The sequence below is a fragment of the Falco cherrug genome, chromosome 3 (assembly GCF_023634085.1).
Source record: "Falco cherrug isolate bFalChe1 chromosome 3, bFalChe1.pri, whole genome shotgun sequence".
NCBI classification, from domain to species: domain Eukaryota; kingdom Metazoa; phylum Chordata; class Aves; order Falconiformes; family Falconidae; genus Falco; species Falco cherrug.
The window spans coordinates 57845070-57867072 of NC_073699.1; the positions used below are offsets into that span (position 1 = coordinate 57845070).

General features: G+C 40.2%; 1 protein-coding gene across 2 annotated transcripts; it reads left to right on the forward strand.

Moving 5' to 3' along the window:
• The first annotated feature begins 50 nt into the window (after positions 1-50).
• USP14 (ubiquitin specific peptidase 14) lies at positions 51-20405 on the forward strand. Of its 2 annotated transcripts, XM_055703471.1 has the most exons (17): positions 51-284; positions 1773-1904; positions 2756-2901; positions 3541-3573; positions 5476-5580; positions 7237-7340; positions 9443-9501; positions 11362-11492; positions 11790-11870; positions 12607-12686; positions 14205-14319; positions 15645-15710; positions 16028-16120; positions 17075-17203; positions 18251-18311; positions 19441-19548; positions 19676-20405. In XM_055703471.1, the coding sequence occupies exons 3-17, from the start codon at positions 2818-2820 to the stop codon at positions 19825-19827; spliced, it is 1401 nt and encodes a 466-aa protein (XP_055559446.1). In that variant the 5' UTR covers positions 51-284; positions 1773-1904; positions 2756-2817; the 3' UTR covers positions 19828-20405. The 2 variants fall into 2 exon arrangements, with proteins under 2 accessions (XP_055559446.1, XP_055559445.1); XM_055703470.1 differs by lacking the exon at positions 1773-1904.
• Positions 20406-22003: the final 1598 nt, after the last annotated feature.

Below are 22003 nucleotides of genomic sequence, written 5' to 3' on the forward strand. Positions count from 1 at the left end.
GCGCGCCCCTCCTCGCGGCCGCCCCACCCCGCCCCGCCCTTCCGGCGCTGCGCGCGCAGGCCGCCCCGCTTCCGGAGAGCGGGGCCCGCTTGCAGCGTCATCCTGAGGGGCCGGTTTGAATGAGACCCCGAGGGAGGGAGGGACGCGCCGGAACCGCCGCCATCGCCCGCCCGCTCCCTCCCCGCCAGCGCCGCTCCCCGCCGCCCATACGCTTCCCCGCCGCCACCGCGCCCGCCCGGGACACGGCGCGCCGCCCGTCCCTTCCGCCATGCCGCTCTTCTCAGGTGAGCCGGCCCTGGCGCCCGCGCCGGCCTGGCCCGCGGCGGGGGGCCAGCGCCCGCGGCGGCGGCTGCCGTCGCCTCAGCGACGGGCCCTCCCAGCGGCCCCGCCGCCCCCCGCCGGGCCCTTCCCGCCACTGGCGGCGGCGGGCGGGCGGTGCCTCCCGCGGGGCGGGCGGAAGGCTCCTCCGGCGGCCCCGCCGATCCGCACGGCACGCGCCTGGCCCGCCCGGCCGCGGACGGCGGCGGGGGCCGCTGGGGCAGGGGGCCGGGCCCGGCCTGCCGCGGGGCGCGGCGGGGGCGGGGGGCGAGCCCTGCTGGCGGGCGGGGGCCCTTCCGGCGGGGCCCTGCGGCGGGGGGCGCGGCGGGTCGCGCGCGGGCCTGCCGCGGTGTCGCCCGTCCCGCTTTATTTTGGGATTTGTACCGGGAGCGCGCGCCAAGTGCGCGGCAATTCTGCGTCCCTGCCTCCGAATTTGTTTAGGGCCATCTGCCTCCCCTCTTCCCAGTCCGTTTTTTCCCAGCTAAAACCAGCGATATGAAAATTTTCATAAATTGCATCACATCCCACTCGCTCTCTGTGCTGGGGAGGAAAGTTTTTAGCGATGGCTGCTAAAGAGCAAAGCCTCCCGTGACACTTCTAGACCATTTAGAGCTTGTTTACGATTCACAGGTCTGGCCTCTTGCGGCTTTTTAGGATGTGAGGAACAGATTGTAGAAAGCCCCGGTACACGGTTGTGTCCCTGTTCCTCTGCTGTTTTGATCGTGGTTGGCAAGCTGGGATCCTGGTGGCAGTGTTCATAAGCTGTGTTTTCTGTTCAGTGGGGTAAACGTCCTTCATTTTTCTTGGTTTCCATTGTTTTCAAATTAACAGTTTTCTCCTCTATTTTGGAAACTTCTGGTGAAAATCTGGTTGCAGTCTCTGAAACACTCATGCTTTCACTTTCCTCTTGAGTGCTGAGTTGTCAAAAGCAGTGACGCTACAGATTAATAATTGCTAACTCTTTGAGATATTTAGTGGTGCATGCATGATGGTTCAAAAATGCAAAGCTTAAAAGACTGCGGCTGACTTGCTCAGTGACTGAGTGGGTTGTCTTCCCAGAAAGTAGGAAAAGATCTGTGCTTGGTAGGTCAAAATAATAAATGTATTTTTTTAAAAAAATCAGAAGGTTGGGCAAATCAGAAGGTAATTTCTGCTAGAAATACTGAAAAGCCAGTCATTTGAGTCCCTTTGCATGTTGATGTAAACTAAGTTTTGGTTGTTCTTCCTTATTACCCATCACAAGCACTGCATACATCTGAGATCTGAACCTTCTTGGACATTTTTTTTAAATCATGACCTCGAAGAGTTTTATTTTGAAAAAAACCCTGGAGTTCCCATAATATATTTATGTAAAACCAAAGCACAGGCAGAAGGAAGGATATGGCTTTCTTAAAGTATAGTGTTTCAGCCACTTACTGTGCACAGGGGATGTTGTCACGTGCTCTGTTTTGCAGATTTTCAGCAAAACTGCAGCTTGCTAAAGTAGCCTTGAGTACCTATGATAGTGATTGGAAGTGACTGAAGACGTGTAGCCATTCTTTAGAAATACAACGTTGGTTTATTCCAGGCATTTTTATCTGCTCTTGGTTAGTACTGGCTTTACCACAGTGAGGTTAATGTCCCTTTGTGTCATTCTGGTTACTGTTTCTGCTGAAGATCCCGTTTCCAGTGTCAAGAGTTAACACTTTCCGTGAACCAAGTGTTCTCTTCGCTTCTATTTCCAGTCCTGCACCTTTACTGGGGTCAGGGCTTCTGGAGCTGCAACCTGTGCTAGGCTGCTGTCTGTATTTGCACGCAGGTACGTTGTGTGTGTGAACACTGTCAAAACTGAGGAGGGTAGCGGTGGTGGCATTGCAAATGGCACTGTGAGGTAAACCTTCCACTGAAAGGAAGCAGGAGGTGTGCTATTTTATGGGATGTGTCTTGATGCATGCTTACCTCCTCATGGAGCTCTGCGTGAACGACACTGGTAGCCAGATCTATGGCTGTCAGACAGTAGCTTTGCTTTTGAAGGACGTGGTATTGTTTTCCATTGAAGGAGAACGGAAATGCTATGGAAAACTGAACTGGAATTGCCTATCAGAACTTCCTTCAGAAAGTTTTGTTTACAATGAGCAGTGCCAAGAGATTGTGAGAGTTTCTTTCTTACTGCTTTTGTGAAGACTCGCCTAAAGGATTTCTGATGCTGTTACGTACATCTGTTGCTTGCAAAGTTTCTCAGTATACACGTTGTTTACAATGGTTTTGTAGGACATTTTTAGACTTTTTGGAAGTGATATGTTCTGATATAGTAAAGGTGCTCCTTAGATTGATGATTGGCAAGTTTCAGAGTTGAAAACAACATATAAATTCTGGAATTCAAAATACTGGGTTAAACTTGGTAATTACATTCTTGTGTATTAGGAAATAATCTAGTTTCAAAACATTTTGTTTGCAGTTAATGTGAAATGGGGAAAAGAGAAATTTGATGGTGTGGAGCTTAATACTGATGAACCTCCAATGGTCTTCAAAGCCCAGTTGTTCGCACTGACTGGAGTTCAGCCAGCTAGACAGAAGGTTATGGTTAAAGGAGGAACTCTGAAGGTAGAAATCTGTGGGGTTTTTTATATTATTTCTAACCTTATTACATTATAATGTAATGAGCAATGACCATATTTAGAAGTGTTTCTCCAGAAGATCTTTCACTGTATGTATTAAACTGACTACTCTTTTCAGAAATGATTCTGTACGATTCATTGCCAACTACTAGAAAATACCAGCAAAAGTTTGTTGCTAAATGGTTGGGGGGTACACTGCTGTTTTAAAATTCTTCTTCATACTTCTAAAATACTGCTTACACCAAATGCTGCTCTGCTTGGTGGTTTTTTTCGTTTAATGTTCAGAGTCTGAATGCAACTTCTTGCTTTTTAGCTTGTTTAAGAAAAGTTTCTCTGACACTTCTTTGCCATTATTAGGTTAATGTGATACAGGCAACTTTTCTGCAAAAAGCTGTTTACGTCTAAGAAGTGTTGAACAACAGCTGAAGAACTTTACTGAAAAAAAACAGCTTGGCTGCTTTTTATTTTAATCAGATGAGATTTGATGTGGCAGTAGTTAATATTGTGGAATCTTGCATGAAACACAATGGTATATTTAGAAATATGTGATTAATATTAATGAGAATACTTGCTTGTCTTTTGCTGCAGGATAATTAACTTGTCTTTTATTTAATTTCAAATACAGGATGATGACTGGGGGAACCTAAAAATAAAGAACGTAAGTTCTGAGGAATAACCAAATTTTAACTAGTTTGATTTTTATTTTGGCGTTTCAAGAAAGATTTAAAGTTCTTGCTGTTCCTGTTTGAATGGGTAGCTTTTTCTTGAAAATCAGAGCTTGAAGAAAAATAATTTTACAGTTGTGATACCTAAGCATTTTTATAAAGTTATCACTATTGATTTGTAAAAAACCTTTTTTTTGGTATCAGGAGGGAAATCACACCATCTTCCTGAGGTACTTGGGAGCATGGTTTTTTTTTTTTTCTTTCTTACAAGAAAGTAAGTTCTGGGTCATACCAGGAGTCCTCCTATTTTGTCTGTGACCATGAGAATAAGCGATGTTATTTAGAGAGAGCTTGCAAGTGGGCACTGTCAGTGGTCCAGTGTGCTTGTCCATCCCCAGCACAGAAAATCGTTGCATTTCACATGCTGAGGTTACAGCTCTCCCTATTTCCTTTTTTATCAACCTGCTGAAATTTTTTCTCCTGTACTAAACAGCTGCTGTTTAAAAACAAAGCCATTAGTAATGGTGGTTCATACCTTTGACTAGTTCAGGAAGAAAACAAAAAGGGAATGTACTTGTGTTTCTTAGCTATATAATATTGTAACAGGGAATCACAGAAATTTTCAGGGTTTTTTGGACATTCACGTTTTTGTAGGTTTCTCATAATATCTGTTTCGTACGGGTTTTACTCCAGTTCTTCACTGAGCACATTGAATTAGGTAGCATTACTCTTACCCTTGTAATTAGTTTGCAAGCATCTATTAGCAGTCTAGCTGCAGCTATTGTTGCAGAGTCATTCAGCAAAACCCCTGGTGCATAATACTCTTGTCTTTTTTTGCATACTGTTATGCTAATAACTGCCTCTATTGATTTTAATGGTGTTATGTACTAGTTCTAGGGATTTATTTACAGTGTCAAAACAGTTTCTTTCCATTCTGTTGTCCATCCTTTTCCTTAGCACTGTATTTTTCAAGGCCCCAGATAGCCGTTTTCTCCCCTTTGACAGACCTTATTGTGTAGATGCGCTCAAAACCTCCTTTTCCTTATGCTAGTACAGCAAGCAGGGTAACTTGATGGCTTTTTTTCTCCCCTTGAATGTTAGTCTTCATGCTAAACTGACAGGGTCATTATGGTTATTACTCCCTTTTCAGTTAGTTTAATGTCCTCAGAACTTGCCAGACCAAAGGATGGCACTTGCCTTTCCTGCTTGTTTTTCAAGTGAAAAAAGCAATTCCGAACTCGGAGCTGTGGTCCTTATCATTATCCACAGCTGTCTGAAGTGTTTCCCCAGATTCTAGGCTAAAGATGAGGGATGTTTTTGTTGTTCAGAGAATTCTGAATTTGAGAACTTGAGATTCTGTTGACTGAGAAGCTCAAACACTGCAGCTTTTTCCAAATTTGAATATAGCTGTTTGGTTATCTTTGATTCCAAGGTATTTTCTAAGACTTAAGGGAAAGAGGAATATTTGCACTGAAATGTTGAAGATGTTTGATCCCTGGTGATCCATCAGGAAGGGAGCTTTTCTGAACACTTCACTTTGGGGTATTCCATGAATGTTAAATTTAGTCCCGATTGGAGTCTTGTGTTCTCAGCTGCTGGCAAGCTCACCAGGCTCAGTGGAAACATCTAGCATGGATAGTTGGTCTCAATAAATACTTTCTAGATAATGAGAAAGTTAAAGTGGAATTGGTCTCAATAAATACTTTCTAGATAATGAGAAAGTTAAAGTATACCCTTAAGAAACAACAGTGCAGTGTCAGTTCTGTAAACTATGATAAAGCTTGTGTTTATTTTGGGGGAAATAGCTGAAATATGTCAAGAGCTTTATGATTTTCTTTTTTTAAGTGGAAATAACTGCCCTTAAATATTTATTGCTATTTTCACTGTGTTTCAAGGGGATGACCTTGTTAATGATGGGTTCTGCAGATGCACTTCCGGAAGAGCCAATTGCTCGGCCCGTCTTTGTAGAAGACATGACAGAGGAGCAGTTGGCTTCAGCTGTAAGCATATTTCTAACTTTGGTTTCTTGTAAAATAATGGCAAGTTTTTAAATATTTAGAGTTGCTTAAAAGTGCATTTTGAAACTCTAACGTCTGTTTAGCATTTATAGCTTCTCAAAGAAACGCAAATTTACGTTGATGATCCAACTGGTAGCAGTGATGAGTAGTTTGGAATTCAATTTCAATGCCGTGTAACTAGTGCTGTTTTCTCTTCGAGCAGGCAGCTTAGCAAATTTTCTAAAAATAACATTGCTGATGTTTTTAAAGACAAAGTTGTATTACCTTTGCTGTATTAGTGTCCTGAACTTTGCCTGAATAAGGGCATTTTAGATATGCAAAATTGTTTCCTGCCTCCTTCATATCTATGAAGGGAAACTAGGGTTTGTTTGGGGTGGGGTGTATTTGGGGTTTTGATTGTCCTTGTTGGTAGTATTAGGTAAACTTTCTGAAAAATGGAAATAAGTTTGACATTAGTGGAATAGATTATATGTTTTCCTTTATATGAGTAAAGTCTGGAAGAGAATAATTAGTCTTATTTCTTTCATTAACTTTCTGTTTGTTTCCTTTTTTACTATTTGAAAGACTTAATTTTCTCATCAGTCATTTGAGCTAGGAGCTCTTCGTCATACTTAAAACAGTTGCATGACTGTTGTCAGCTGCACAAGCAGAATGAGAATAGTTTTATCCATGTCTGTGTGAAAACAGATCTGTAGTTTAGGACTGGTTTTGTGCTTGAGTATTTAATGCTTTCCACAGCATCAGCAGGTGAGGGATATTTACGTATTTTTGAGGCTAACCCTATACACAGACTTGGAGATAACTGAGAGGCAAACAAGGAGATGATTTGGTGTCAGATAACATTTTGAAAAAGTTGGTCACATTGCATTTCTCTGATTTTATTATAGATCAAAATTCAATTGTCCTTACTGCATGCATTCATTAAAAATGGAATACACAGATAAATTAATTATCTCTTTCTAAAATAATCAAGTAGTATTGGTATGCAGTACTACTTCAGTTTCATTAAACGATGTGCTTTTCCTGGACAACTACTTAAATATGCAGGATTGGGGGGAAAAAAAGCGCGCTATTCTATTGTGATTTATAGTTGTTTGTGAAACTGATTAGTTTAATTATTAGCTGGCCTTCGCATTTGTCAAAATTTTAGAAATTCACAAGTTGTCCAGAAGGATCAACTTAATGATCTGTTGCAGGCTTCTGGAAAGGAGTTTAATAATGCTTTTGTTTCTAACTATGAGCTTCATAACATTCCGGGTTTTACTAAAAACTGATTTTAATTAAAACATCAGTGTTTTGTACAAATGTATTCATGTGGAAATTTCATGGAAATAGAATTTTAAGGTCAAAACTTGAATGAGATTATAATTGAGTTTTCTGAATGACTGCCTGCTTGAATATTTTCATTAAAGTAAACAAGCATTCCTGAATGTCCTCTAATAGCACCGAATGGTGAAATGATTAATATAATCAGAAAATGGATCTGGAAAACTTTGTAAAGTTTGATGGAATATTCCAGTTTATACACATCTCTGATCATGCCTTTTTTTAGAAGTTGATGTCAAATTACAGCATTTATACAAAAATGGTTGCACATCTCTCTCAGACCTTCAAGCACCCTTGTAAATTTTTTGGTAGATGGAGTTACCATGTGGATTGACAAACCTTGGCAACACTTGCTACATGAATGCTACGGTTCAGTGTATCCGCTCAGTGCCAGAAGTGAAAGAGGCCCTTAAAAGGTAGGATTCAGTATAAAAATACCACGACTGAAATGTTTTCTTTAGCTTATGAAGTAGATGTTTTGTGCAGTGGTCATCTTAATACTGTTATGGATGATCGTAACAATTTGTTATTATTTGAATCTATTCAAGGTTAATATAATGATTGATTAAAGCTTATCCAGTGGCTGTGTTAGTCTGTACTTTTAAAAGAACTTCAGACTATGTATTTTGGAATCTACTATGTAGACAGCTATGTATGTTGGAACTGGCTTTTGGTGGAGAGAATGTGTTTTGCCAGCTAAAAAAATAGCTCCTCTCAAGATTTCTTTAAAACGCTTGAACAAGCTACTGAACTCCCAACCCTATTTTCTGGTGTTAGTTTGTATGGTCTTGTTCTGTATTAAAGAATCATATGGGAGTCCTGTTCCTTGGAGGAATATTTTTTCAATGGCTTTATTGCACAGTGTGTTTTCAGCTATGAAATTTAGACATTACTGACATTTGGTACTTGGAGGTACAGCAGGAAGCTCTGAGACAGGACCATGGGTGTTACTGTGTCGGCAAACTGGAGTAAGCTGGCGTTACTGTCATGTGGGTGTGTAGGGAACAGAAGACATGCCCTTATGTAATTTGTTTCATTCATTCTGATTGTAGAATAACTTCTGGGGTTTTTGTTTGTTTTGTTTGTTGTTCTGGACGGAAATGTGTAAATGGCCTATTTTTTTGGTGAGGAATCTACAAGAAACTTAAAAATTATGAAGGTCGGAGGAAAAAAGAATACATGGCAGTGTGTCCTGCATATGAATTAGAATGAGAAAACCAGGATTAGGTAGAGCATTGCCATTTTTGGATTACCTTAATTCCTTTAAAATATACTGCTTTCTTGATACCTTGGTACCCAACTGGATTACTGTAAATGCTGGTTATTTAAGTACTTACAAATTTTTCTTCATTCTGTTAGTAGGTGAACCTTAATTATTAGCACTGAGAACTATTTAAAGTACAGAAACTCTGTTCTAAAGCTTTTTCTTGTTTTTCAGTGTTGTCATTTTGGAAGAGTCTGTTTATTTCCATGTAAAGGACTCTTGAGTTACTGCACTGAATCAGAGTAATTGACAAATGTAATATAGCAAATGTCAAAACGTACCCCATAAAACCGGCGGACTGCATTACAAGATGTGGCCTTGCTCTCTGCGGGAAGTCAGATTCACAGGCAGCTACTCTGTTTTCCCCTGGAGACTTAATTTGGTCTTCCCTGCTTGACGACAGCATTGAAGGGTATATGGCAGTGGGAGAGAGCTGAAAGGACTCACATGGGAAAGCTTACTATTAGAGCTTAATTTCTCACCAGCTGCTTCATTGATCTCTGCAAGGGTACTCCATGTTTTGTAGGATGCCAGGGGGGAAAGTTTCCTGCTCATCATCTAGCAATGGACAGAATTTTTAAAATTCAGTCTGAGATTAAAGAATGCATGAGACCCTTCTTTTGCTTGAAGGCTTCTTTGCTTTCAGGAGGCCATCTGTTCCTCATGCAGCTGGTAAATTAAGAAATCACTCAAAGAAGAGTGGTAAGTTTTAGTAGTATGGGTGGACTCCCATACTTTTTTTAGTGTAGGAAATACCTCCCCAGGAAAAATGTCTCACCTCTTACTGTTCCGCTTGTGCTGTGAAGGGAGGAAGCGAGCCTGCCCCCCATCTCTGTGCATTTTGTCTGCCGTCTATCCCTGAAAGTGTTTTATTCCACTTATCTGAAGAAGTTGTGGCAAACGTTTCGGAAATGGGGTAGCTTCTATTCAGACTTTTTCTCGGTTTCTCTCAAAATACGTTGAGTCTTTGAGGCAAATGGATTAGGGAAGCAGCAGTGATGTATCCAAAATTCTCAGTCTTCATTTATTTACTGTCTCAAGGATGCCAGTTTTCCTTTGCTTCCATGCAGTGCTTACGAAATAGCTGAGACTTTCAGGTGAGTGAGTAAATCTTATCTTCAGTTACTTCTGTTCTGGTGATTTGATTTCTTCTGATACATTGAAATACATCTAGCTGCTGCCTGCTTTATGATTTAAAAGCCTGACTGCTCTTCTTGATTGTGTTTAATTGCATACAATTTATTTTTCTTTTAGGTATGGTGGTGCCTTAAGAGCTTCAGGAGAAATGGCCTCTGCTCAATACATTACTGCAGGTTGGTGCTTAGAGTAGAGCACAGGCTAGTGTGTGATTTCCTGCTAACTGCAGATGAAAATTGCGGTTAGAGCTCTGCGTGTTTTTCTTTAGCGTGCATGCCTTAGGAATTTCAGATCTGCTAGCACTGGAGGATTCATTTGCTCTGTCGTTAATATCTCTAAAGGTTATTCTGACTGTGGCTGCAAAGCATACATCTCTACATACTACGTAGCTGCAGGCTAGGAAAGAATATATGCAAGTGCGACTGAGGCTTAGATAGAAATCATTCATATCTCTTAACTGTTTTAACAGGTAGGCATAAAATAATTGGAACTTCCTAAAGCAGACTCCATCCATCTGATGATTTGATCAGTTTGTATAGAAATATTTTAGTGTACAGTTCTGTTTCACTTAATGGTAGGCTAATGCCATGCTCCTAGAATATGTATTTCGTTGCTATTTTTTAATATGATTTATTGGCTGAGCATTATTGTTAAGGTGGTAGCTGATGCTTTATCAGTGGTCTTAGCCTTTACCCTAAAGATCCAGATTTCATAACTGAAATAGAAAGTAGTATCTTCAAAAGGAAAGTTACTCTTTGTTGTGGTGATCTGGGTGCTCACAATGTGGGAGCTCACGATGGCCCTGTATCTCCCAAGTTCTAACTAGAATTCTAGTTAGACCCCTTACACTTGAACAAGGGTACTACTTGTCCACTTTTTCTTTTTTTACTCTATTTCATTGCCCCACTAAGATGCTGGGCCAGGACACTGGGATTTCTACCAGTCCATTTAAGGAAAAACAAAACAATATAAGGAAGGAAAGGTCCAGTTTGTGGGTATGCCTGCTGATCGAGTTTTGGGGTGGTAAGTTCTGTGGTTACTCTATACAACCATGCCTGCCCCTCCCCTTTCCACTGCCCTTACTTTGTGACCCTTATTTTCTTTGTAAGGTGACAGCTCCGCTTTTTAGGAATCTTAGTAGTTTGAGTAATTCATGGTTAATTCTTTGGTGCTGAGCCGGTCAAGAACTCCTGCATGACACTTACGGCATTTTTTTTTTTAAATTGCTGTGTCATATCAGTTGTCCCTCTTACCAAAGTCAGTGAAGATATTTCTTTAAGAGAGGAAGCAATTGACCGTGGTTCCTTGTAATCTTGCCTATATTCACTTACTCAAGAGTATCATTCAGTAGTCTCTCTGCTTGTAAATTAGTGGCCATGCAGACTCTTGCCTACCTCACAGGGTTGTCGTGAGGATTAACAGGTGTCTGAAGTGATTTGTGGATTTAAAATGCTGTAGCCTGGGTAGATAAGACATACATAGTAGTGTGTCTGGAGCAAAAAAGAAAGCCATGTGTATTGTCATGCAATCAGTAGCATTCCTTGAATTTCACGTAGTTATGAACTGTCTACACATATGCATACACATACTTGTTTTCTTGGGTTTGAAATTAAGCAAGAGTATTTTCTAGATATCTTAGTTGGGGAAAAATGAAAGTGTTTTTGCCTGTATTTGGTGAAACTTAAGCTGCTATAGAGAATAGATAGTGAATACATTGTGGTTTTGCTAGGTGTAGTCCTCTGTGAAAACACTGTTGCTAAACTGCTCAAAAATGTTGTGTTTTTTTGGTTAGCAGCCAGGAAAGACAAGGCACTGTACCAAACTCTCAGGACTGTCATCTTTACACATGTAAAGTCATGCTCACAAATGAGATCTTAGGTGCACCTGTTATGCCACCTGGAAAATCAGAAAGATTAAATTGGACGCTGTTAAATGATCAGTCTTTAAATGTTGCTGCTGTTTTAGTATTCTTTTTAAACTTCCTACCAGGTTTGAATTGTTTTTTCACTTCTGAAAGCATTCACTTTTTCTTCAAGCTCTTAGAGACTTGTTTGATTCCATGGATAAAACTTCCTCCAGTATCCCACCTATCATTCTCCTGCAGTTTTTACATATGGCCTTCCCACAGTTTGCAGAGAAGGGTGACCAAGGCCAGTATCTTCAACAGGTAAAGACCGATTATTAGCTTACTGTTTGAAAATTCTGTAGTGTGTTGGAAATTGAGAACAAGAATATTTTAAGACTTTCCTTCTCCTGTGAAAATAATTTATCCCAGTAAAGTGTTTGTTTTTGTGTCGTGTAGAAAAGTTGAATGTAATACCAGCTCTGAAAATGTATGGCGGAATAGGAGAATTTCTTAGTGAAGGAATCCTTACATTTGGTTTTGTAGTGTAAAGATGGGTGGGGTTTATATTACAAAGTCATAACACTACCAGTTAGATTTCATGTTCTGTTCCCTTCCTAGGATGCCAATGAGTGCTGGGTGCAGATGATGAGGGTCCTGCAGCAGAAGCTGGAAGGCATAGAAAGTGATACAGTGATGGAGGTAATTGTAGTCTTCAACCAGAGTTGGACTTACAATATTGTACTTGTGATTCACTATTTTTTGCTAAGGATTATCTGCTTTCTGAGTTTTGACATGTATCTATAGTCCAGTAAATGAAATTGTTTTCTGATGTGCCTGATCAGCATAATGCTACCTATATCATGTCAGCTATGCTATGGGGTGTACTATAGGAATACTTCCCCTTTGCGCTTTGTAAGGTATGTATTGGACCAGGGTGGTGGTGATTGTGAGTATGCTGTAGCTGGCCCTAATAACCGGTGAATTTAGCACATAAGAACTTCTTTTCTGAAAAAAGTGTGCTACAGCATTCTTGACTTACACAAATGCTATTTCAAACAGACAGCTAGCCTAGTCAACCTGGTAAGAAACTGAAGTTAGTTCAACTTTCTTCTTTGAAAACTGTTTTTTTGGAGAGTCTTGACAGTGGCAAAAATCTGATAAGACTACTCCAGACAGATTTAAGTTGAGGGGCAGGCAGGTGTGACTTTGATTGAAATCTTGCTTGTTAATATAGAAGTGTCTTTAACAGTACTATAAATGCATTTGTTTTGAAATTTTTATGCTACGTCAGTTGACTAAGTAGGAGAAGATGCACCTATAGAAGGGTGAAGGAATAGGCTTTAAAGAATTTAAATAAATGGGGTTATTTTGTCTGTAAAGAAGACTCTCTGTACATGCTATTTAAAGTTACATCGTAAGATAATTTGTTTTACAGACAGACTCTGGAGCTACAGCAGCATCTTCTAAAAAGAAGAGTTTAATTGACCAATTCTTCAGCATTGAATTTGAAACAGCGTATCCTAAAGACTAAGGCAAGACATAAAGAATGATGATAATTTCACACTTCAGCAGTTGAGTGCAGGGAGGGTGAAAAGCATTGTTGAGAACAGTATGCAAAATAAAGGTGTGGTGGGGAGGAGAGGGAATGAAGTGTTGCAGGAGTACACACAAAGTTAGGATTGGATATACTTTGAGAGAGAGGATGATGTGCGGAGGAAGAATTGGTAGTGGAAATTTACAGAAAAACCCCACTGAATTTAAATACCAGATTTTCTCCCCAGAGATTACCAGTTGTCCACTTCAAGGGTGGTGACATGGTTTATTCAAATAAAAGTAATTATTGTCCTAAATAGCCTTTGTTTGGCTTGTAAGAGAATGTTGCTGATACACTTGGCATACTAAACATGCACAAAAGATGGCTTGATTGATTTCTTAGGAAATAAAATAGATGCATGCTGTTAGATGAGTAAGATACTAATGCAGCTGACAACTTTCTAGTAGCTTTTTATATAGCAAGAACAAAAAGCCTATGACCACATGGGGCACACATGCCAAGTATTACTCTTTTCCCACTTCCCCACTACAAAATCCTGGCCATCGTGTAACTAACCACCACTTTCAGAAAGAATTATACTGTGTGTTTTGCTTGTCATAAACAAGGAAACATTCCCTTAGATAAGGTACTTTATCTCATAGCTTGGTAGTAATAAAGCATAAAGGCTTTTTTTAAGGTAAGAATCGTGCATCTCTCTCCTCGTAGTATGGTGTTTGTTGTCCCTGAAATAGTTGGGAGGAGCAGAATGCATAGCTAAGAGGAATGATGCATAGGCCAATGGCAGGAGGAGGAGACTTGGTAGAACAGTTGTGTTGCAAGCCTTCAGAGGCTTCAAATGCATTATGGCAGCTTTTGTAGAATAAATGCATTCAGAGCACGGAAAAATATCTAGAAGGAAGTGGGTGAGAGAAAAGGATTGGGGAAGAAGTATGAAAAAGAAGAGGTTGGACAGAATGATTAGAAGAATGTGTAGAAAATAATGAATAAATGGACTTCTTTTCAGTGGAGAGGACATACAAGGCTTGGAAAGGAGGCTGTGCATGTTGAAAGAAATGGGAAATCTGGCCAGCAGCAGGAATAGAAAAACTTTATTGTAAACAGCAATGGAGCATAATGTTGCAGGAGGGCTTAATAACTTGCTATTGGCAGACGGTATGATCTGTGGCCTGGGGGCTGGGTGGTTAATGGGGAGAAGGAAGAATAAAGCAGGCCTCGCAAGCTGAAATGGTGATTAAAAACTTTACCTTTTTTGGTATGCTGTCTGCCTCTGCTGCTACTTGTCATTAGACACAAAGGAACAGATTGATTAGAAGGAAGGACTTTTTCAAGTCTTCTGGTTTTTATACTACAAGGAGTAAAAGTATTATTGATGTACAAGCACAAGAGTATCTTGAAGTACAGTGCTGTTCAGCATGTTGTTTTCACTAGAGCTGTAGTTCAGCTCTTGGTGCGTGATGGTTTTCCTTAATTTTGTGAAGCATGAAATGTACAGAAGCTGAAGAAGAGGAAGTAACTAAAGGAAAGGAGAATCTGCTTCAGCTTAGCTGCTTTATCAATCAAGAAGTGAAATACCTGTTTACAGGACTGAAATTGGTAAGCCATTATAACTTTTATTTAATTGAAATTCTGCATGACCTGTGTTTTTAATCTATGACTTGGAATTGACATCTGCTGGCCCAGCTTTACAAAGTTGCAAGATGTTTTGGTTTTGATGTTGAATGGGGAGGTAGCAGGGGAAATTAATTGCCTGTTAATGTAAAGCAGACTTCAACAGGGCACTTTCTTGACCCTTGACATGGTCTTCCCCATGCAGGTAAGCAACTGCAAGCCAACTTGCTACTTGTTTGTTCAGCTGGCTTTCACTTCAGACTGAACAGTATCACAATTCAAGCATGCTGTAAATAGTTTCCAAAAAGTCCAAAAGTCAATTTTAAAATAGGGTGGCGTTTTGGTTGCTAAGAAAAAAAAATCAGATGATGGAACAATTAAACTTAATTTCGCAGATTTTGGAGGGGATTATGTTTTCCATGACACAACATCATCTTTAAACTGTTCATTTAAGTAGAAATTCTTAAAATAGTCTGTGCTTTTTATGTATATGTTTCTAAGTTTTCAGGGATTTTTTTGAGAATCTGAAGGAGCAAGGAGAGGAGCTACTACACAACCTTTGTAGTAACTGCTTTTGCACAGTATTTGCACAAGAGCAGGGATGGAAGAAGTGATCTGGTTTGTACAGGACTGGACCAAGTTGCATGGTTCTCAGATAATCTTTGTTATCTGCTTTTTCTTTTTGACAGAATTTAGACTGAAAAGTAAGATAAAATAGTTATGCTCACAAATAAAACAGATTATGAAAAAAAAACCCCTCACTTTCAGGCCAGAAAAGGTCTAGAGTTCTTACGCTGGGTTGCCTGTAGCAAGACGGTCACAACAGTAACAACCAGGCCAGTCTTTCCCTGAATTTGGAAGGGTCCCTGGGAGTATCTTCACCTGTCTCCTTACATGCAGCTCTGTCTGCTTTAGACAGAGTTGAGAAACATGCAAATATTTTTGTCACAAGGAACTTGACTTTTTCATTAGTTATGTTCTAAGCATGACATGACACATTTGTAATCAATTTCAGATACGATTCATAACCCATCCAGTTGCAGATTCTACTCCTGTAGAATAAAATTTTCTGCAGAGTGAAACTTTTAAGTGTTGTCAGGGCTCAGGAATGAGCCTAGAGCTGAACAAATGAATGGGCATGGTCTTTCTGCCAAGGAATTTCAAAATTGTGTGTTGTAATGACTGATAGCAACAGAAGAGATTGCCAGAATGCGATTTAGTTTACGGTTTGTTTATTTGTGCGGTGCTTTTTTTTAAGTTGTGTTTTATCGTGAATGTATGTGATATTACCTTTAATGTTTTTTTAACAGCGTCTTCAAGAGGAAATCACCAAACAGTCTCCAACACTGCAGAGAAATGCACTCTATATCAAATCTGTGAGTGGTACTTTTGTGGCTCTTTTTATGATTCTTCTAATTTTCTGTCCCAAAACACAAACTTATTGCTGTACAGCATGTGATTTATGTTTCTAAAGCATCTGAATATCTGCTACAAGAAATTTAAGACCAGTTGAAAATTACTACTTTGACTATACTACTATAGAGAGCTTCAGAATAGGAGGTCTTGTTATATTCCTATGTGTTTGTGTACAAATATGTTCCCAGAATAGCTTGTAGTTTAGGATGAGCAGTGTTTAAAGTGTAAAAGATCTGTGAATATCTAAAGTAATAGTTTTTTCTAATTTTTCTTGTAGTCTAAAATTAGTCGCCTGCCAGCATACCTGACTATTCAAATGGTTAGATTTTTTTATAAAGAGAAAGAATCTGTGAATGCCAAAGTTCTTAAGGTAAGTTTTCTGCATATTGAGGTTAAATTCCTCTTTATGCTTTTCAATGATTTTTTTTTTTTTTAATAGGTAGACACTAATACTTGAGGGTTATTTACTAAATTGCCTTAACATTGCATTTACAAATATTAACAGGGCAGTTTCTTTGCTTAAGTACAATGTAGCTTTGTTCCCTATGTGTGGCAAACTATATTATGAAAATAGCCTGGGGGAGAAGATAAGGGACAGAAGTGAGTTTGCTCCCATAGTGTTAGGATGGTTTTTTGTCTCTTTACCAGTGGTTCAGAGGAGAATGTTTAAGGAGAGGACTATGCTTTTAGTCACTGGACAGCGTTACAAAGTTGATGAGAAATGTTTATGCTAACAGACCTTCTGTATAACTGTATTAGTTACTTTAATTGTCTGGCTTCCTGATTAACAAATGGCAAGAGCCAGTTGTGAACAGCCACGTGTTCCAGTTTTGCTTTCTGTTGGCCTTGGCTGATAGACCTCGCAGGCTGCCCAAGGAGCATCTGGATAGATGGTACCTGTTCCTTACAAGAGAAGCAAGGGAATAAAAATTGAAGGTGCATGTAAACAATTTTAAAAGATTGTTTGGATAACAAAATTGACATTTTTGCAAGTGTACAGTCGTTCTACATGCATTTTTTTTTTCATAGGCCTGCAGAGGTATTTCTGTAGTATAAAAGTATGACAGCTATTAACAAAGAATCTAAATATTTACATTGAACATAGTAATTTATGATGGTTTGTTTATACTGAATCAGATTTTCTTCTGTGAAAGTATTGTAGCCCATTAGGTAAGTACTGTTGGCAACATTTCAGTAGATCAGGTTGTCATAAATGTGAGAAGAGTTGCATTTAATTGGACTTAAGTGTTGTCTTCCCATGGGAGAATGCTTTAATGTGGAGTACCAAATTATGCTAATACTCTTTATACTTTTTACTTCCTAGGATGTTAAATTCCCTCTTATGTTGGATGTGTATGAGCTGTGTACACCAGACCTTCAGGAAAAAATGGTTTCTTACCGGTCAAAATTCAAAGACATAGAAGACAAAAAAGTAAATCAACAGCCAAAGAATGTAAGTGTGACATTTTGATTAAAGAAGTCATACATCTGAAATTGGGGTACTAATAATAACAACTAGATAAAACTTGACATCTTTAAATATTTTTTTTTCTTATTTAGCATTCAGACTCCTTGATATTGAGCTTTAGATCTTTGTGTGTATTTTCATGAAAATACAATAATTTTCTTTAATATGACTGCTTGATGAGAAATGTTAAATGCTGTAGACAAACATGTTGCTTACATTTTGATTTCAAAATATATTAAAATGTAATGCTTCTGCTTGCCAGTGGTATGCCTAAAGGTTTTCTGTGAATTACACAAAATTACTCTCTTCAAACGTTGCCGCTTGCTGGCAGTGTGGGGTCTAGGTAGCTGTTTCCTGCTAACCAACTGAAAAGGGTTGTACAAGGGACTACTATGTGTCTGACTGATAAAATTCAGAATATATGTACTAGTGAGCTAAAAGTCTGTACTCTAGGAAGTTGGTCTACATATTCTAAAACTGACTTCCCTTTCTTTAATGAAGTCAAAAAGTAAACAAGCTATAACACTAGCATTTTAGCCATGTTGTTTTTTAAAGTTTGCTAGTCTTTTCATGGCTTAACTGCTGGCAGTTTTATTTAAATGTTTGAATAAGGCTTGCAACAGCGTGGAGCAAGGAAAGAGTGCTATTTTAAAACGGAATGTATTAGCCCTTGGAGTCTGACTCTAGTATTTTCTTGTTGCCACTTTTGCTGCTAGCAAGTCCCTAACAGGGAATAAAGTCTTCAATTTTCAGAATCGTTTTTTGTAAACAAACCTGTAAATCTGGTGGCTAAACAGTCTAGGCAGTAAGTGTCAAAATGGTTATATGTTTGCCTTAAAATGTGGTCTTATTTTAGATTAGGCTTTCAGATGTCCACCTAGAAATACGGTAATGAACACGTTTCAAGTTGAACAAAAAATGTTTAGGCTTAAAAACAAGTTTAAGTGAATGGAATGTTGGGATTTGATATGATTGTGCTAAAGCTTTTTTTCAAAACCATTCCACATTAATTCAGCATATTCTGTTCTTTAGTCTAGTAAAAGTGATGGCGCACAGAAAGAAGTTAAATACGAACCATTTTCTTTTCCCGATGGTGAGTACAGGGAAGTAAATCTATTTTAAAGTAACTTTCCATTTACTTATGTTTAAGTGGACCTGATGGTAGTAATATTTTGAGAACCCTGGTTATTTTTAATGCCTTTGAAAATAACCTTCAGAAACTGACAAATTTAAAGAATGGAAAGATCAGGCAAACCAAAATGCTGTTGATATGCTCAGAGACATAATCGTCACCCACCTGACAAGTTGATGAATCATAAAAAACATGCTCATCAAAAGATACGTGCATGTAATGCGCAGTTATTTTGTATGCTGCTTTGTCAGTGGATGGTAGAAAGCTGAAATTGAAACAAAAACTTGAACTGGACTTTTGAAACTGCTGTGCTGGTGCTGATGTTGCCTGAATCTAGGGGGCCTGGAGCTCGAACGCCCTAGGCATTCACCCTTGTGTTGAGCGCACTGTGCAGAAATTACTTTGGAGATCGCGTTTGCCCAAACTGTTACTGCGCGGTGCTTCCAGAGGCTCGTGTGCGATGCGCTGCGCGAGGCAGTGTTGCCTAGCTCAGGAGCACAGTGTAAACTGAATATTCTGGAGTGCTGAGAAATGCAGTTAAGGCATGTTGGGGGCTGTAGTGCCCTACTTGGTACGTTTGGAATTGGCCTGTTTTTTCCATTGAAAAAGTGAATGGTGTAATTGAACTAACTGTGGAGTAGTCAATCTGCTGTACTTGCGTATTCTCAGCAGTGTCGCTGTGCAGCCTGTGCTCAGCACATCAGTTCTTGCAGTTTCATGGCTCGCCCTGAGTGCAGACAGCAGCTGGCGTTTGAAGGAAGTAATTGGCCAAACCTGCCCAGAAGGTTTACTTGATCATACATCATGATTTTAATACTTTAAGCTCACTGTATTTGCGTTACATCAGGATACAGATTAATGCCATGAGAATGCACAGCATTCCCAGTTTCCTGAGAGGCTGTCCTGGCTGACAGGTGCTGCTTTTAGTTTACAGTGATTTACAGCTGTGCTGTAAATGGGGTTTTACACAACTACAGTTGTGTATACGCTGCTGCAGAATAGCTAATGTGTCCTTGTCTGTGTGCTGTTAAAAACACTAAAACTGTTCATGTAGTACTCATGTAACTTCTTTTTCCCCCTCTTCCTTCAGATATTGGTTCTAATAATTGCGGCTATTACGACCTGCAGGCAGTGCTAACACATCAAGGCAGATCAAGTTCCTCTGGGCATTATGTGTCTTGGGTTAAAAGGAAACAAGGTAAAAAACCCCAAAACGATAGCACTGTTAACCACCCTTCACAGCTTCTTCCATTTTAAAGGGGCTGTTAAGAGTGCTTAGATTTTATGTACCTAAATTACAGATAATCCTCTTGTTTTTCTTGCAGATGAATGGATTAAATTTGATGATGACAAAGTCAGCATTGTTACACCTGAAGATATTTTGAGATTATCTGGGGGTGGAGACTGGCATATAGCTTATGTTCTACTCTACGGGCCTCGCAGAATTGAAGTAATTGAAGACGAAGCTGAACAGTAGTCTTCAGTTTTAGTCATTCTGCTTAGGTGTGAAATAAATGTTGATTACTGATCACTTCTTTAACCCCAGAGCTTTAGCAAATGGGTAAATAATTTGTTCAAACCTTTTCATGTGAAGAGGGATACTGTTTCAAAATGATCCACATACCAATTGGTCACTACTGGAGTGAACTGCCCACTGCCGTGGTGACACTTAAAATAGCTTTAATGTCTTGCAGAAGATAATTTTTTTAAATGAGCCTTTTCCTCCCCTGCCCCCCCTTCCTCTTGAATGTCATCAAGTATTTATTACACACCTACTCTCACATTTGTTACTCTTGCATGGTTTATACCACAGTTCAGTAGCTGTCCATCCTTTGCCTTACCTGGCAGTTTTGTTAGGAAGGTAGAAGAGAAACTGTTGCCTTGTTGTGTAACTCAGTGCTGCTGCCCATAGCCAACAGCTGTGGCTACGATCAAATATTTGTCCAGCCTGACCTGCTGATTCAGTCTGTTCTGTTGCTGGCATCTCATGACTTCAGAGTAAATTGTGATCAACAATGTGTCTCCATTAAAAAAAGTTCATGTCTTGGTAGTGTAGCTAGTATGTGTTTGTTTTCACTTCTCGGGCCACCACTGATGAATGTCTTGAAGCAGTCATGTAATAAAGCCTTTTTTTTTTTTTTTTAAGCTGTAGGGACTTATCTCCTGTCCTGTTACTCTTTACTCAGTAGACAAGACTAGTACGGTGGCTGCAAAACTGGGTATTGCTTACTTACAGTAACTTCTGTTCCTTCCCCACAGGAATACAGCAGCTGTATGCTAGTGGGAGGCTGCAGTAAAAAAGTATTTCAGTGTTGGTTACAGCCAGAAAAGCACTAAGCCATCAACAGGACTCAACCTTCTGTGTGGGGGATCTGATTTTTAGTGTGGCCCAGTCCCTTCTGGGAGAGCTAGTCCATATTCATGTGAAATGCCTTCAGTCGTGTCTCCATTAACAGGGACCACACGGTGAGTTTGACTGTGCCTCACTTGCTGAGAAGGGACTCCTCTTTTGCCCTCCGCTGGGGACACTGGCTTCAGCTGTGACCCTACCGGCTAGTTTTTTCTGCCTTACAGCTTGTGTTGGCAGGTACGGCGCTGCTGCCTTTCTGCACAGCTTCCCCTGGGAGCACGGCAAAGGCCTAAGGATGTATTTTTAAAACGTTGCATGATGCTTAAAGGCAGGCTCCACCCCTGAAGGAAGCCCCAGTGCAGTACCAGCTCTCTTCCTCTGTACCCCACAGAAATAGTACAGGCTCCTCTGTTTTTAAAAGCTTGCTCTGTCCCCTGTTAAGGAGGAAGGAGAGATGGTGCCTGTGCCGGCTGGCTGTTCTGTGGAACTGCCTCCTCCCAGCTGTGGTCCTACGATCAGTGCTTCCTCTCTTAAAGCGCCTGGCAGCAGCTGAAAAGAGCTGCTTGCTCTGAACAATTGCGTGACCCTACACCTATGAAAAAACTGATCTTCTATTACTGGTTACAGCCCCATAGTTACAAGAAAAGGTTAACTTTTTCCTTCCCAAACAGTGTACTGTCCCATTTTTCTGCTGCTCTTGCATTTTCCTAATTTTGAGACATGTACACTTACGTGTGACAACCGTACAAGTCATCTCACTGGGACAAGATACACTTAATTACTAATAGCTGGGACACTGAAAACACCATCTCCTTTTCTTTCTAGGTCTGTCAAACCCTTTAGTTGCATCTTAGGGCTGGGGGCTTGAATCAGTGGTCGGGATCCTCACAGTCAGGGTCTTGCCCCAGGTGGGTCTACTTTCAAGCCTGTCTGAGGCCAGAGCCGTGCTGTCACGTTTTGACGAGGTCATACTTGTCAATGATGCAGAAAAAAAATCTGCGTTCCTCCATGCACAAAACGACACAGGACTGCGCTGCTGCTGGATCAAAGGTAAATCAGGGGGACAGCTCATGCCCAAGTCTATTGCCTTGACCATGAGTCCGGAGATTCTGGTTCATGACTGAACTATCACGACTACAACTCACTGGACGTAGCTTCCTTCAGTCACCTTCCATGTGGCTGTCATCCCCAGCTCTCCCAGCATCAAGGCGGCAGGCAGGCCGCATTCAGCTGTTAGTCATCCCCACACATCTCAGATCACAATACGCTCCAGTCCCTTCATCATCTGAAATCGTTAACATTT

Bases quoted from the DNA above. Each gene is read 5' to 3' on its own strand.
- USP14 (XM_055703470.1), top strand. The intron at 12,687-14,204 runs GTATCCTAAAGA...AATTTTGTGAAG, and splicing joins AGCATTGAATTTGAAACAGC to CATGAAATGTACAGAAGCTG. The intron at 17,204-18,250 runs GTAAGTGTGACA...TCTGTTCTTTAG, and splicing joins TAAATCAACAGCCAAAGAAT to TCTAGTAAAAGTGATGGCGC.